This window comes from Phyllopteryx taeniolatus, chromosome 7, assembly GCF_024500385.1.
Source record: "Phyllopteryx taeniolatus isolate TA_2022b chromosome 7, UOR_Ptae_1.2, whole genome shotgun sequence".
NCBI lineage: Eukaryota > Metazoa > Chordata > Actinopteri > Syngnathiformes > Syngnathidae > Phyllopteryx > Phyllopteryx taeniolatus.
Window position 1 is genome coordinate 15,824,665 of NC_084508.1, and position 16,449 is coordinate 15,841,113.

The 16,449-nt window shown below is 39.2% G+C and overlaps 1 protein-coding gene across 15 annotated transcripts in view; it reads right to left on the reverse strand.

The window, feature by feature from the left end:
- The window catches only part of sgip1a (SH3GL interacting endocytic adaptor 1a), a 51,215-nt gene extending 34,996 nt beyond the window's left edge, over nt 1-16,219 (reverse strand). For 9 of the 15 annotated variants that reach the window (XM_061778438.1, XM_061778436.1, XM_061778444.1 and 6 more), the window contains exons 1-2: nt 16,132-16,219; nt 15,349-15,393 (exon numbers count right to left, since the gene is read on the reverse strand). In XM_061778438.1, the coding sequence (XP_061634422.1) occupies nt 15,349-15,358 (10 nt within the window). In that variant the 5' untranslated portion in view covers nt 15,359-15,393; nt 16,132-16,219. Of the gene's footprint in view, nt 1-15,348; nt 16,013-16,131 lie in introns of those variants that run through there. The other 6 variants (XM_061778449.1, XM_061778440.1, XM_061778445.1 and 3 more) reach the window with 5 other exon arrangements.
- Nucleotides 16,220-16,449: the final 230 nt, after the last annotated feature.

Genomic DNA, 16,449 nt, shown 5'->3' on the forward strand with positions numbered 1-16,449 from the left:
GTGACACGCCACAAGCTTTTACATAGAATGCAGTATTCCTATATATTGTGTGCCCTCGCTCGAGTAGCTTTATAACACGCCACACACAAAGTCTTTTGACTTGTCATATAGGCAATATTTCCCGACCCACCGAACGAACTTAAAGACTTACAGTATGGGACCATGCGATCAGCCAATTTGCCGCAGCTGTCTAGGTCAGCGGGCCGCAATCTTTTTGCACCATGATCGGTTTCATCTAAAGACAGATTTTGACAGAACGTCATCGCCTCATCGACAGCCTCTCCGTGCTTAGCCACTGTCGTCATCACCCCTCAAATGGCGCCGTTTGCGGGGAGTTTCTCGTGCAGCTCACACTTGCGGCTGAGCTGAACTGAACTGAGAAAGGAATGAATCAGTTCATGAAGTGATTCCACTCAGTACATTTACTCAAAAAGATTTGTTTGTTGAAATGAGTCATAGCCCTGTGATAAAATTCATAGTAAAGTCCCTTAAAAGTTCATAGAAATAAAATTCATAGAAATGTTCAGATGATTTCATCCAAAAATAGCTGGTTAGCTTGTTTATTTAAAGTAGTAGTCCCTATCAAACCTTTTCACTTCTAATCGGATACTGACATATCAGCCTTGAAGTTTGGCCGATACCGATATCGGTCCAATCCGATATCAGCAATACTCATACATTACTTATTTTTAGTATGGAATATTAGAAATTGCTTGATGAAGTGATATTACGCAAAGAGAGAAAAATAATCAGCAACAGGTAGAAAACTGACCCATTTATTATTAACCAATGGGTTACATAAAGTAACTTTAAAAATAAGAATGTACTATGATTGAACAAAAAAAATAAAAATTATATTAGGAACTCCTAAAAAATAACTAGTAAAACCAATAACAAAATATGTATTTAAATTGGAATATAACCACTGCTTAACTTAAACATAGACATACCCTACATTTGAATAGATTAAATAAAAAGAAATCAGAAAACCATGAAAAATAATCTCAATAAATAAATACAAATTATACTTTAAAGTGCAAAATAAAGTTCAATTCAGTTATTTTTTTACTGTCAGTATATGGTGGGAACACCATTTGCTTTCGCCACATGTGCGGCAATACACTTTTGAACTTCTTCATGCAACAGGAGTTTAGTTTTATTGACAATAGCTGTTCCTGCTGTGCACATCTTGGCCTCTGAGGGGAAGTGTGCTTCATGCAATTGGATACACTTGCAGTAACAGAGAAAGTAGAAGTCATGAGCAAATATTGTTATTATAACGCGTTTTTCACAGAGTTTGAAAAATATATGCCAAAGAGTATTGTTATATTGCCTATTTGTATCTGGTTATACAGCATTTGTGTACCAATATTCAATATTTTGAGAGATGTGTGCTGCGGGTTCAATGCTAATCTTCGTTAGCTCGTCAATGGTGTTTTTCATTCATTTCATTTCATTGTGTGTTAGCTTTGAGCTACCAATTTTTCTGAACAAAAACGAAGAAAGAAACGAAGGCTGTGATGTATTTGAACATTACATAGGTATAATACTTTTATTGTGAGTTTTATTTTATTTTATTTTTTTTACAGTGAACTTAAACTGGAGTGTCAATAAACGACTAAGCAAACAACATTCACTCTTACTCCTTGCTACTATGTTAGCACCTTAGCAACCTGTTGTTATGATCGCGTGGGATCTCCATGCCGTCCGTGCGCTGCTGGATGAAAGTGCTGGAGCGGAGCATGGAATGGACCACTTGTATAAGAGTGGTCAAATCTGAGCTTTTAGATCCAATGTGATCCGATCCGATACTAATTTTTTTTTGCTTACATTGGACCGATTTCCGATCTCAAAGATCAGATCGGGACAGCCCCAATTTAAACCATGCAAACTCTTTTTTAACCTGCCCCCTAAATGAATCGGATTCATTTTGAATCAGAATCGAATTGAGAAATCAGAACCAGAATCATTCAAATTCAAACATTCCACCAAACTAAGATCTGTGCCATATTGTTTGTACAATGTTGAAGAGGAGGAACCAAATCAACCACAATTCAGAATACTGTAAATGACACAGAATTCCCAATTCCCACAAGAAGAAAGGTTAAGATAGTTTCATTTTAATTTAAAAGCAAGTGGGCTTGGGCATGTAGGCTGGGAATAGTAGGTTTCCTAGGTCACTAACTTTTCACTAACAATTTTCTTGTTGCTTGACAAAAATGCAATATAAAAAGATAAAACTCAAAGAATAGAGTGCAGAATGGGTTTCTTATGACAAAATCAAGATGAATAAATGGTGAATGATATCACTGAAAGAGGCCGAATGTTGTTTTGGTAATGTTGATTATTTTAAATACCGGTAGTGGTCCGACATCAAACGGGGACATTGCAAGAAAATTGCAGCATTAATGTGAAGCAAAATTGAGGACATTGTGTCTGAATATAAAACAGCTGCATAAACCAACACACCCACACACTGCATTTCCTTAAATAGTAAACCTTACTCTAATAAAGACCACATCTCTCAATTATTTGACTGGTGTATCGTCCACTTCAATGTCTCAACATAAATAGAAAGGTTTCTAGATGCCTCCCTTTTTCCCAATCAGAAAATATTTTTCTCAGAAATAGCATTTTTTATAATGTGTAATTTTACTGTAATGAAGTTCTCAGGGGGCGGCACGGTCAACGACTGGTTAGAGTGTCTGCCTCACAGTTCTGAGGACCGGGGTTCAATCCCCGGCCCTGCCTGTGTGGAGTTTGCATGTTCTCCCCGTGCCTGCGTGGGATTTCTCCGGGCACTCCAGTTTCCTCCCACATCCCAAACACATGCATGGTAGGTTAATTGACAACTCTAAATTGCTCGTAGGTGTGAATGTGAGTGCGAATGATTGTTAGTTTGTATGTGCCCTGCGATTGGATGGCAACCAGTTCATGGTGTACCCCGCCTCCTGCCCAATGATAGCTGGGATAGGTTCCAGCACGCCCGCGACCCTTATGAGAATAAGCGGCTCAGAAAATGGATAAATGGATGTTCTCAGGGCATTAAATCGATCGCATCGGGACTGTAATGAAAGTTCCACAAAACAGCACAGTTTGGTTAGGTGGCAGATCCGCATATCAGCAGCGTGAGCATAACCTCAGTAAAAAAGTTTGACATCATAGCAGCGGCAAAGCGTACAAATCACCACTGAATTAAACAAAAAAGTGAACGTGAAACACTAACTCCTCTCTCTGTCGTAATCGATTAACCCACACATATTTCTTAACAGTTCATATTGGTAAAACTTATATGTATTTTGGGGCCTAAGTGATAAAATTCATAATTATGAAAATTAATAATGCATCAAAACCACAAAATAATGTGTATTACTTTTAGGCAGTTTACATTGGACCGTCTGTCCCCCTTATTGAGACTGAGCATGCTGACAGCGCTACATCAATGCAAATATGAAAAGTGGCTGCATTTATACGTGACAAAGTTCCAATCAATTTTAAACATTAAATTATAAGCAGAAGCAAATTATGCTGCGAGCTCATATCTAGTTCTACATTTCCTAATCGTTATCTTCTAATCATCACCCCCAATTTTCTGACTCATAGTGACATAACAACACTGCATTCATTTCCAATAATTTTTTTACTACACACAAAGCAGCCGGATATCCTCCACGGCAACTAGATTCCGGTCTTGTGGGAAACACTGCTTATTCTGCTTATTATACAACTTAAACTTCATTTTACTCCCATGATTCCTTTTCTTTTTCTTTTCCTCACTGCTGATCAAATGTGTTTCTGCTGTTCTTTGGAGAAGCTGATATCTACAAATGAAATCAGATGAGTCAATGAGTCACCCAGTTGAGAGCTGTTGGGAGAATGAGACAGCAGACATAGCATCTCCCCTGCGGACCATTATGAAAACTTAAATAAATGTAATCAGTCAAGGTTACACTGCAATTATTGAACACCCCACAAGAAGGGAATTAAATTCCTATGTGTAACAATGTCATTTTGCTTTTTACATAATGGTGTAAAAAGCTCTGCCAGAACCATGTTTGCGCCACCGTTCATGTTTTTCACATGGACATTTCTTGCAGAAGCACACAGTGTTTAGAATAATAGGTGCTCAGCAGATTACCCAAAACGGCATGATGCCAAAAGTGTGGGATCATCATTTTAAATTAAAAAAAGGGCAAAAATAAAGTCTTATTCAATTACTGCAAAGTGAAGCTGGCATACGACAGCAAGAATTCTACGATGATCCAACATCTAAACAGAAAACACCCAAATGTGGACTACAGCTGGATGAGCAGCTCCACCGCGTACAAAAGGTAACGTGTTTTTTTTAATAAGCACATTTTAATATACCCTACTATTGCTAGTTAGAATGTACTATACTAGATATGTTAAAGCTATAATCCCTAAATTCCGTCACCCCCCCTAGGCTGGAATTCAGTATTACAACATCAGAAACCGTAGCTTCGATTTGTTGTAGGGGGCCCCTTGTACGTGATGATTCTACAACATTCTCCAACATTTTTATTCTGTTTTAAAGGACAGCCAGTAGGGAAAAAAGTCTTTAAAAGAGATAATTGTTGAAAATTCACTATGATGCTGCCTTTTGTGCATGTCTTGCTCGGACTTTGCTGAACGTTGTTTATATTACATCAGGCACCTTGTTGGGGAGCTATTGGGTCCTCGGGAAGATGCATGGATATTGGTCGCAGCAGACGAATTTTAATGTTTTTCTTCATTCGTGGCAATTTTTTAAAATGTTTTTATTTACACAGTAATTATTGTATGATTATTTTCTGCTACAGAAACGCAAACTAATATTTAGTGGGTCAGCGTGGGGAATTAATCGGGCATTCACTAAATATACAAAAAAATCAAATACCGAGCAAGATGTTAGAGGAGTGGATAGAATTAATTAGCATTGTGTCATCGCCTCCAGTTATGAATTGGGTGAAAAGGACTTTTTTTTTTTTAGGCATACTAGCCCCAGGCCATCGGCCACTGTTAATGTTGAACCCTGCTTAAAGAATAAAATGTCTTGAACCACTATTTCTTGTTGTTGAAAGTAGGCTGTCATTATCGAATCTTTTTGAATCAATTATCCTATAGATACTGTATTTTGTCGAGTAGGCCTACTTGAGCAACCCCAGACCCTCCCCAAAAAAATATTTAATACTAACATGGATTTTATTATTATTTATGAGGGCTGGACTTCTATCTTTAAATTGCATACATTATATTGGTACTGACTGTATGGTAAAAACTGTTTACAGAATTTGATACAACAAAATCAGCCTTTGCTAAATGGTTAGCATTCACAATTACCATTAGCTTGCTAGCGATGATCATTTTAGGTTAAAAAAAAACCCCCACCAAAAAACAACTCTAACTACCTTTTTGCTCACTCATACATCGTTATATGTACATTACACATCTATCCATCCATCCATTTTCTGAGCCGCTTCTCCTCACTAGGGTCGCGGGCGTGCTGGAGCCTATCCCAGCTGTCATCGGGCAGGAGGCGGGGTACACCCTGAACTGGTTGCCAGCCAATCGCAGGGCACATCGAAACAAACAACCATTCGCACTCACAGTCATGCCTACGGGCAAATTAGAGTCTCCAATTAATGCATGTTTTTTGGGATGTGGGAGGAAACCGGAGTGCCCGGAGAAAACCCACGCAGGCACGGGGAGAACATGCAAACTCCACACAGGCGGGGACGGGGATTGAACCCCGCACCTCAGAACTGTGAGGCTGACGCTCTAACCAGTCGGCCACCGTGCCGCCCATTACACATCTAATAGTGTCTTAAAAGTCACTTGTTTTCCCACTGGCCCAATTGTATCTGTCTGCAACAAAAGACCGTGCAGTAAACATGGACAGTGGCCAAATGGTTCTGGGCAGCACAAACATACTTGGATTATTACTTTTTTATTGGCTCGAGGCAGAATTTTTTGCATCGACCTAATTTTGTGGTCAACTTAGCCGATGTTTTTTTCACTAGTTGAAACTCACCATATAGCAGCAAAGACTCAAGCAACAAACAAGCTTTGTCACAGATAAACTGCTGCTACACCAGCTCTCCAAAATCAAAAACACTACTCTCCCCTCCTTACAACTATAATTGACAGTATGTTAACAATAGCCATAAAAGTCTGAAAAGCAAGAACAGTTGCTTTGCTTGCACACTATGCAGTATAGATGGAGAGCTCGTGTAAATGAATGTGTATGTGAGATTACATTTGAAAATGTGTTCTACAGTTTTTATACATGATTAGATCATGTACAGTGATGTCATGAATAAATAAATGTTCACATATTCTATTCATCAAGAGTTTTTTATTTTTTTAAGATTTATAATGTCAGTGACACTGAATTGCAATCGTAATATACATGCACGTCTTTACCTAATTAGAGACATAAAGTAAACTGCAAACAATTGAACCTTTACACTCAGGAAGTCTGTGTATCATACGTGGTCAGAGACTTTCGACATTAACCACATGTTCTTCAAAACAATGGGTTTAGCTACTGTAAAATAACTAACTCTGTCCTCACATGTATTTTGACAACATTATTTCTGTACCCAACTACTATTGCTTCCTGTTGCTGTGTTTTTGCAACAATGTGCTGGTCCATCCTCTGTTGATTGAAACTGACATCTGTTTGCATTGGAACCGCCTCTAAGCCATACACTTTGAAAACATAGGGTTCCTGCTCACACTCATCACCCCATCAAAAAAATAAAATTTAATTAAAAAATGACAAAGGAAATGGACAGAAGCAAGACATTTTTTACTGTTAGAGCAGTATGAGTTAGTGTTGGTAAAACTACAGTATGTTGTAGAAAGGAAGATTCTAGGTAAAATGTAGCAAGAGAAATTAAAAAGCAGTATTCCAGAGTACAAGTGAGATACCACTATTACTAGGTTCACAATTACATAAGTTTTGAGTGGGACGTAATGAGGGGATCTTTTTACATTGCACAAACCTTTGAGATCACTTTTATCAATTACTCTGCCTCTTAGTCAAATAGTCTTAAGATATTTTGTGGACACTTTTTGACTGTCATAGAAATGCAATTAAGTTTGTAATCCATGGGCACTCATCAAACACAAATATTCGTCTGGATGAATGGAGAAAATTCCCACAAATATAATTCGGCCGGATACAAGCGGCCGAAATGAGTTTCCTCCGCAGGGTGTCCGGGGTCTCCCTTAGAGATAGGGTGAGAAGCTCGGTCATCCGGGAGGATCTCAGAGTAGAGCCGCTACTCCTCCGCATTGAGAGGAGCCAGATGAGGTGGCTGGGGCATCTGATTCGGATGCCTCCCGGACGCCTCCCTGGTGAGGTGTTCCGGGCATGTCCCACCGGGAGGAGACCCCGGGGACGACCCAGGACGCGCTGGAGAGACTACATCCTTCGGCTGGCCTGGGAACGCCTCGGGATCCCCCCGGAAGAGCTGGATGAAGTGGCTGGGGAGAGAGTAGTCTGGGCGTCCCTGCTGAAGCTACTGCCCCCGCGACCCGACCCGGATAAGCGGTAGAGAATGGATGGATGGATGGATAATTCTTCCCTAAAAAGTGGAAGTTATGATTATTACTGCAATTTGTCTATAGCTATAACACCATTTATTTGTTTTTTAATTGCTGAATACCCCCTACTGTCACATGACTTTATAAAATAAAACAAACAAACAAACAGAACAAGGAAGGGACTCAACAATCAAGCCCAGATTTTATTTATTTACCTTCTCCCTATGAGCACTCTGACAATATGGTTTGTGTGTTATCGGGATTATGTAAAAACTCGCCGCCATGTTTTAGTGTGCGCAAAGCATTCTGCGAATGATGACGTAGAATGGCTGTTGTAAAATTGTTACGTTGCTGCTCTCTGGGGAGCTAAGCTAGCCACTTGCGAACAACTTTTATCGTCAGCGAAAAGAGTTAAAAATACCATACTGCGCCGCATTTGGATGCAATTTCCAATCAGGACGCAATGCAAAAAAGGAGGTAAGCATTCATAGCTTTCCCAAAGAGAGAAAGTTGAGGAAACAGTGGGAGGATGCGGTCGGAAGAGTTGAGCTGCCGAAAGATCCGCGGCTGTGTTCTCGTCACTTCAGCCCAGATTCTTTCTTTTTATTCTTTCCTCACAAGGAGTCTTAACGGCTGCTTGTGATCTGCGAAAACCGAGCAAAAAGAAGCGAAAGACAGGAGGCGCTGGCCACGTACCCTGATCAGCCCACTTCAGCAGTAGCTACAAATACACCACTGAATATGACCAACTTGTGTTTCTTTACACCCGTCATCTTCATCCTCATTTCTTGTCTCTTCCACACTCTCCTCATTTCCCTGATCACACTCTGGCTCGAACTGAAATGGCTGAACAGCGTTGCTACTGTGGCTACTGCTAAAATCTCCGGGCGTCAGGCACATCCCCATTTGACGTCACTACCCAGAATGCACTGCAATGAAAAAAACAATGGCGGCCTATGTTGAAATTACGATTTGTAAAAATATATTAATCTGGAAATGATTATCGAAGTTGTATCTTATGGTTATGTTACTCAAGTCGAAAGAGTTCATATATACCGTAATTTCTCGTGCATAATGCGCATTATTTCCCCCCCAAAAATTGTCAAAAGTCAATAGTGCGCATTATACATAAGTATAGGGGCATATGGAAAAAACTTTAACATTTTATAAATGTATGCCGCCATCTAGTGGTTATTAAAAAGCTGTACACTTTCATTCCAAAATACCATCGCCACCTAGTGGTTATAAAAAAGAGCGTAGCCTATACTTTCATTCCAATATGACAGAGGTACTTATGACTGCATATATGTACAATTGTGCTTATAAGTTTACATACTCTGGCAGAATTTGTGAAATGTTTTTTTTTTTTTAATATGACTGATGACTGAACAACAAAAATCATTAATTTCTTTATGGTTTTGTTTAATGATAATGCTTTTCTGAAATGCTTGACTGTTTAATTTGAATCCCATTAAAATAAAATTAAATGTGTTTCACCTGGTCCTTCATGTTTTCTTTAAAGAATTGTACCCATCTTACAAATTCTTCCTGGGTAATCAAACATATGAGCACAACTGTGTTTTCTAATTTACTAAAAAGTGGGGCTGTGAACTTCAAAATAAGAGCAAGTAAATTAAAAAAAAAAGATAACGTGTTCAAATAAAGTGCTTAGCTTCAGAATATTTTTTTCGAAAAAAAACTAACAAAATACAGCTATTACTTCATGTTTTGATCATATGGATAGAAGCAAAATCATGCATTGAAAAAATGCATTATACATAGGTAGAAGGGTTTTCCAGAATTTTGAGGTCAACTTTGGGGATGCATATTATACATGTGTGCGCATTATACATGAGAAATTACGGTACCAAACATGTAATTGAAAACGGAGAACATGTAATTCACTCATATTGCATTAAGATGGCTTAAATGCTTGAGTTATGCGTTAATTTATACATTTATAGAAAATGTACCAGGATAAAATGACAGGACATACTTAGATAAGAAGGCTACATCATATGTTGGTTTGGTATTTAAATACACCAAACTGTGTATCTCTAATTGTTATTAGTCAGAAGTAACCTTGATTTACAAAAAAAAAAAAAAAAACAGACTGGCTGGGGTTGTGTACAACCTCAATAGCAAGGTCTTCAAAGGCAGCACAGAATTTATGTTAAAATAATGATACTGTTTTTCACCTTTCACATGCCACATCAAATGGCAGTTAAAGGCCTTTAGTTTACATACACTACTGTATCACATCTATCAGTTTCACCGATACATTGAAAAGGACTTGGGCTTTGAAACAGGAAGGTCACAGTTCAGTTCCCACTGTGGACAAATGAAACTGCAACTAGTTGTTGGATAGATACTTGTCTTTATCCATTATTAAGGGGCCCTTGAGCAAGGCATTGAAACCCCTCAATCAGCAAATACTGGATTGCATTTCTCTATATTTTGACAGAAATTAAATTCCCACACTTTTTAAATACATTCTATACATTAACATATTAATATGTCTATGTGTTGTAACTCATTCTAAAGTCAGCGCGTTAAGGGGATAGTATGTGCCTCACATGCGCTCGGAATTTCCTACTGTATTTCACCGCAAAGCGGAGCATTTACAGCTCTTATTTTCAAAATTTAATAAAAACAATACGTGGTAGGCTTTTGGATGCTGTGAGCCTACAGAGGTGTTTCAATTAGAAATCTGTGAGTAGCCAGGCATCTACTGTAATTTGCTGTGTAATACAAGGGGGGAAGAGAAAAAGGTGAATTATTACTTGCTAAACAGATTAAACTTGTATCAATTAGTTCAGTATAGTATAATTAAATTACTTCACTACGTCACTTTAAAATATATTTTTCATTAACAATAATAATGTTCCAGGACAATGAGTACTAAGGCGCATGAACACCACTGAATGTAAAAAGCCCTAACAAGTCAAAACTATTAAACATTGAATGCATTAAAATCTGACACACTTTGGCTATTTTATTGAAGGAAGTAGTTTGATGTCCCTTGAGAATAAACCTGTCTCCCTGGCTGCCACAGGATTACACAAGCATGCTTGTTTATCTGGCCCTGAATCTTGTGTGTGATTATGTAAGTGTGTCAGTGAAACTGGGTGTGCCTGATTTTAAAAACAAAATGCTATTCAGGAAGGTTGTACTGTCACTGAATAAACGAACAAAGTGCAAACAAGTATAAACCACAACATTTTGACACAATTTCTCCTTTGCCGTCTACCCTCTTGAGTATGTGCCCTTCCTTATTTTTGGGTATCAGAAAGTCCATCCTGGTTCTCTGTCAACTTATTGCCAAGCACAAAACCACAGTGGACCTATTCCACTGTTGCATTTTTAACAACAGGCTTTCCTCTATGTGTTATACTTGGTCACATGTAAACACAGACTATCATGCATTCGATGATGTAGTCAAGATTCAGCATGTCCTTTAACTATCCGGATCACTCATTCTATTTTCAGAAAAGGCTAGTGACGAGATCTTTCACTCTTCAAGAATACTTATTGATGTCAGCAACAGTTGTCAGCATGCTATAACCTAGATACATTGCAAATAAAAGATTCGTTTTCCATCTGTACAGCTAAGCAGTTATAGGACCTACTGTATGTTAGCAGTTTTCTTGCTTAGACTTCGTCACATAATTGAGTTGAGTTTACACAATGTATAAATGTTGTTGGACCTGAGCCACCATATTGGAAAAGATGCATGAAATGGTTAAGGATTTATTGCCAGTGGAAACAATTAATTAATAAATTAAGTTAATCTCAACTAGGGGTGGGCGATATATGTTGCCTTCGATATAATCATGAATGTTGCTTTCATGATGTGCAATTTTAAATTATCGTGCATTCATACTGTCTCGAAAAGAAAACAACCAAACGGGTGCATGGACGGCATAGGAAGAAGAGAGAAAGGAGGAAGTGCATAAAGTCCTCATTCGCCGAATCAGCGGACATGATTCAGTCATGTGACTTAGTGGCAAGCAAAACAAACTCTCACTCTCAAACTAGTGGGCTGACTCTGAGCAACCTTTTTAGGAGTTTAGAGGCTTAATAAGTGGCTGAATGGTCGCTATGGACCACAATGGAACGTATGTATAGAGTAGTTTTTTTGTTGACCCAACAGGAAAATGACACAGGCCACTCGATGTACATGCTGGCTTCCGAAACGCGGCCAATTTAAAAGTGAAATGAAAAAAATGGAGAATGGACGGTGCTGTTTTGATCGTATATTCACTGAAGGATTTATTCATTTTGAATAACATTTACAAAGAAAACTGTTCACTGTCAAATTCATCTCGACTGCTGGTGAGGCTAATGGAGAAGCTAGCTAGCATAGCCCTACGGCCTCTCCGTCAGTCAGTAACTATCTCACTATCCCGTTACTGATCACTCACTGCTTTACTCATTTAAACAGTATTACAAGCTGCTAAACTTGTCACTGGGAATAAAAAAAGATTCTGCGGTCATGACGTCACATATTGTCATTGTGATAGGTAACTGGTAACTGTATCGGAATACATTTCTAAACCCTCCCAACCTTGAGTATGAGGAATACGTAACACTTTCCAAAAAGCACGACTACCGCTAAAGAAAAGATAACTCTGCACAACACACTCAGTAAACCCTCGCTGAGCCATAACAAACACGTACCATATGGCAAAGCAAGTAAATATTGGCAAGACACGAAGAACACCATCAATTACTTTTCTTTCTGCAGTGTTCTAGCCAAATTTGTATGATAGTGTGTGCTGTTGTGACAAACAAAAATCTATTTGATTTAAAATATTTTACTGTTTACATTTAGATGTCATCTAAATTGTTTTGTTTTGTTACAAAAGTTTAACTAAAATACTATTGTGCAAACCTGATTTGGCATATTCTCTTCTATACAGCTTGGACATAACTTGAAGTTATTAATTGTTAAATATTGGCATACAATATTCTTGTGCAATGTTTTGCAGTAAATGTATGTAGCACTTTACAAAACAAACAAAGAGGTGTTGTTCTGAAACATTGTGTCTATCAATAAATGTCCTGGGAAGTAAGTAGAGATTTGCACCATTTTTTTTAAGGATATCGTCAAATTCTCTTTATCATAAAATAAAAAGAGATTTTTTTATTTTTTTTGCCCATATCGCCCACCCCTAGCTGGCAGACTGGTTACTGATTGTTGTTTCTGATGCACCATCTACCATGAGTTATGTATGTAACTGCTTGAAGTCAAAACATCCAACTCCTCATTTGCTTTTTATGCCACTGGACGTTCAGCACATTATCTACTTGAATTAAAATGTATTTGGAAAAAAAATACACAGTAACAACCAGCATTATGTATATAGCTCTGTCTCTTCTCAAACCCATTGCCAAAACATTCATGAGTTAGCCACATGGCCGTTGCCAGGGAAACCAGATGGTAGCTGCAGAGGCCCTCTGAATTACTGTGGGTCAATTGAACATAGTAGGAAAGAAACATTTTGACGATTTGATAGCCTTTTCTTGCCAGTGTACGAATATAATAATGTACCTATAACTTTTAGGCTGTCAGATATAAAAACTGAATATCTTGGTAATATAGTGTAAATGTGATGTTAGATTGATATAAAGACGGGTAAAGGAGCACTAATGCAATTCAGTTGAGCACTTATAATATACGGTATATGTCCTCCCTGAACTCTGTTCTGCAGCATCAAGGGTTTATTCAAGTTTACAGTTCAGTCGAACAAATTGTTAGTGACAAATCTTGTTGTGTACCTGGTCCACAAGTACCTAGAATTTACAGACTTTTAGGTCTGAAACCTTGCGATATACACTGAAAATTGACATTTTTCTTAATTGTTACGTTACTCATAGAAATGTTTATTTGGAAGGACTTTAACACATCATTCCTGTATTTACCAAATATTTTGTTGAGAAGTTAAAATGGAAAGCGGTAGCCTTGTCAAGCAATGACATTAGCTGTTGAAGACTAGCTTCTGTGTTGAAACTAACAAAGTAATCATTAGATGTCTTCAACTCCATGTATTACCTATACAAGCCATGCCATGAAGCTTTAAAAAGCAAAGCTAACAGGGATTACCTTCCAATTTTAACACTTGACTATAATCCTGCAATCACACGGGCCATGCTAAGCCTGAGCTAGCCATGCAAATGTAAGTTGTTTGTAGACTCTTTTTTTCTTGTCTGCCTAACAGTTGGTCTGGCTAGTGAAAAATCTGGACAAAGAAAGGACAGCAGCAGGAGAAGGGGAGCTTTACATGACCTGATTCTTAAATCAGAATTTAAAATTGTGTCAGTTGTGTTTTTATATTAAAAATGCAACATATCTTTTACAACAAAATATTTGATCCAAGGGCATTTCAGTAGCACCGTGGAGAATTTGATTAGCATGTCTGCATCACAGTTGTCAATTTGAATCTTGACTCTGGCCTTTTTAAGTGGAGTTTGCATGTTACTCTCATGCTTTTGTGGGTTTTCTCTTCCAGTTTCCTCGCATTCCAAAAACAGCACCTTATGTTAAGAATCTTAATTACCCACAGGTGTGAATGTTAGTGAAAATAGTCGCCTGGAGACCTGTCCAGGGTATACTCCGTGCTAGAAAATGTATGGATGGATGGCAGCCATGCCATTATTATTTTATAGTTGCTGAAATCAGCATGTCTGTCTGACTGTGTAGGATTAACACATATTTTACAGATGGACGTTTTGGTTTCTGGGTCTCACGCTGACTCCCAGACAAGAATGCTGTTTTTAAGGAATGTGGAATTTTATTTTATCACCCAGTGAATTGGCTCACGTTTGCACATCATTATTATGGTCATCATCATCATCACAATATTAAAATGTTAAAGTCCTAAAAATTAGTCCTTCAGTTTTAAAAGGCATGCAGTGCACCCACCATTTCTTAAGGGTTAAAGCAGGGGTCTCAAACTCATTTTTGTCACGGGCCACATTGTAGTTATGACTTCCCTCGGAGGGCCGCTATGACTGTGACCCTGTTTTGGCAAATCTTTTTCTGACAAATTTTCCAACACAACCCATATAAATGAAAGATTACCTCATATTGTGTAATTACATACTGTATACGGAACACATTGATAAATAACCAGTTTTGACATCAGAAGCCTATAAAAATATGTTTTTCAACTATTACATTTCTTTTCATAGGGGGATTGGTAACATTACACCAGATCACAATGAGCAATTTTGATTTGCTTTCGCGGGCCACATAAAATGATGTGGCGGACTGGATCTGCCCCCCGGGCCACCAGTTTTACACCGGCGTCGTAAAGCTATCATTAATATCTTATTGTCTTCACTATGCTTGAAATGACAACTATGGAGTAATTTAAACATGGACAGGACCAAAGACATAAGACTGTATATGCAAACAGATAATTTATACAAGACAGCCAGCTGGACACATAAGCCCTCCTGGACAATACCTCGAAATAATCCTTTACGATGGGTAGTGGGGAAAGGGGGGCTGTTGTGTACAAAGACATACACTCAACTAAACAAAAGGTATACAGGGTTCAATTAGTGTCACCGTTGTGCTTCTATTGCTATGCATGTGCCCTTTTCCTGGGAATAACATTCAAGTCATTGGAATGTATGCACTCAAAATAGCGTGACAGTTTTTGACATTTGAACCTCCTCAACATCCACTTGGCGGCAGATGAAGCTGTGCAGGACAAGGACATACAAGGGGGATTACCCTGAATCACAACAGAAACGAGCGCAGCGTGTTAATAAAATATTGAAACTTACCTTCCATCATGGTTGCAGATTTGCATTCCTCTACCTCAGAGCAGCCTGAATTGAAAGCGGGAGATGCAGAGATGAGAAGAAGAAATTGATGGACAGCAGAGCGGTCGTGTGTGTGTGTGTGTGTGTGTGGCTAACGCCCTGGCTAACTGTGAGCCTATAACACCCCCAGCAGTCGCCTGTCAACCAGCCAAAGAGGGAGCGAGGGAGAGACGTCTATACAAAGAGAGAGAGAAAGAGAGAGAGAGAGAGAGAGAGAGAGAGAGAGAGAGATATGGGGGCCTGGTCGGACTAGCTGCAGATAAGAGCTCGTGCTTTAATCCACGGATGCTGCGGTGGCGCCCGCCTCGGCTGCTACTGCGGCTCTAAGCAACACATTCAGCAGAGGATGCTCAGAGGAGAGGAAAAGCTAACTGGAGGGGAAAAGAACCAAAGACAGAAAGCCGGAGAGATGGAGGTAGAGAGGGAGGGGAGGAGGGTTGCTGGTGTGCATGCCTGTTAGGAATTGGAAGGGGGGCGGGGGGGAAATAGATGCTGGGAAGGGCAGAGGCAGCTTGATGAGGTCATAGAGGCCCAGCCAATCCCTGCAGCCCTGTGAGCAGTCACATGGCCTGCAGCCTGACTCATTACAAAGCTCTCCCTTGACGAATGACAACAACCAAAAAATACGAAATGTAGCGCAAACACACGGAATGGAAAAAGAAAATGAAAATACACACGCGCTGGGTAAATACAGAAATTCGGTGCAAAATAAACACGTGCATAAAGCCCTACACTCCAGCCTACCTGATTATGTCAGTGCAGTGTGCAGTGTGCCTGCCCAGTGGTGAACGTTGAGTATTTGCTCACAGGCAGAGATGAACTGCTATTGGGAACTCAGTCAGTAACCGCCCCCATTTTGAGCGCGTGCGCACACACACGTTGCCAAGATATGAACACACAACGGAACTAAATCGCCGTGCTCAGTCACACTGTGTCTAGAGCATCTCTATGCGTTTTTTCATTTCCTTTCTCTGTTCCTCATTTCACTTGGGCGAGAACAAGCAGAGCGACTGGCACTTCTGTGTGTGCCCTATTATGTTGTGGCCAATTTTGAGAGCGGGG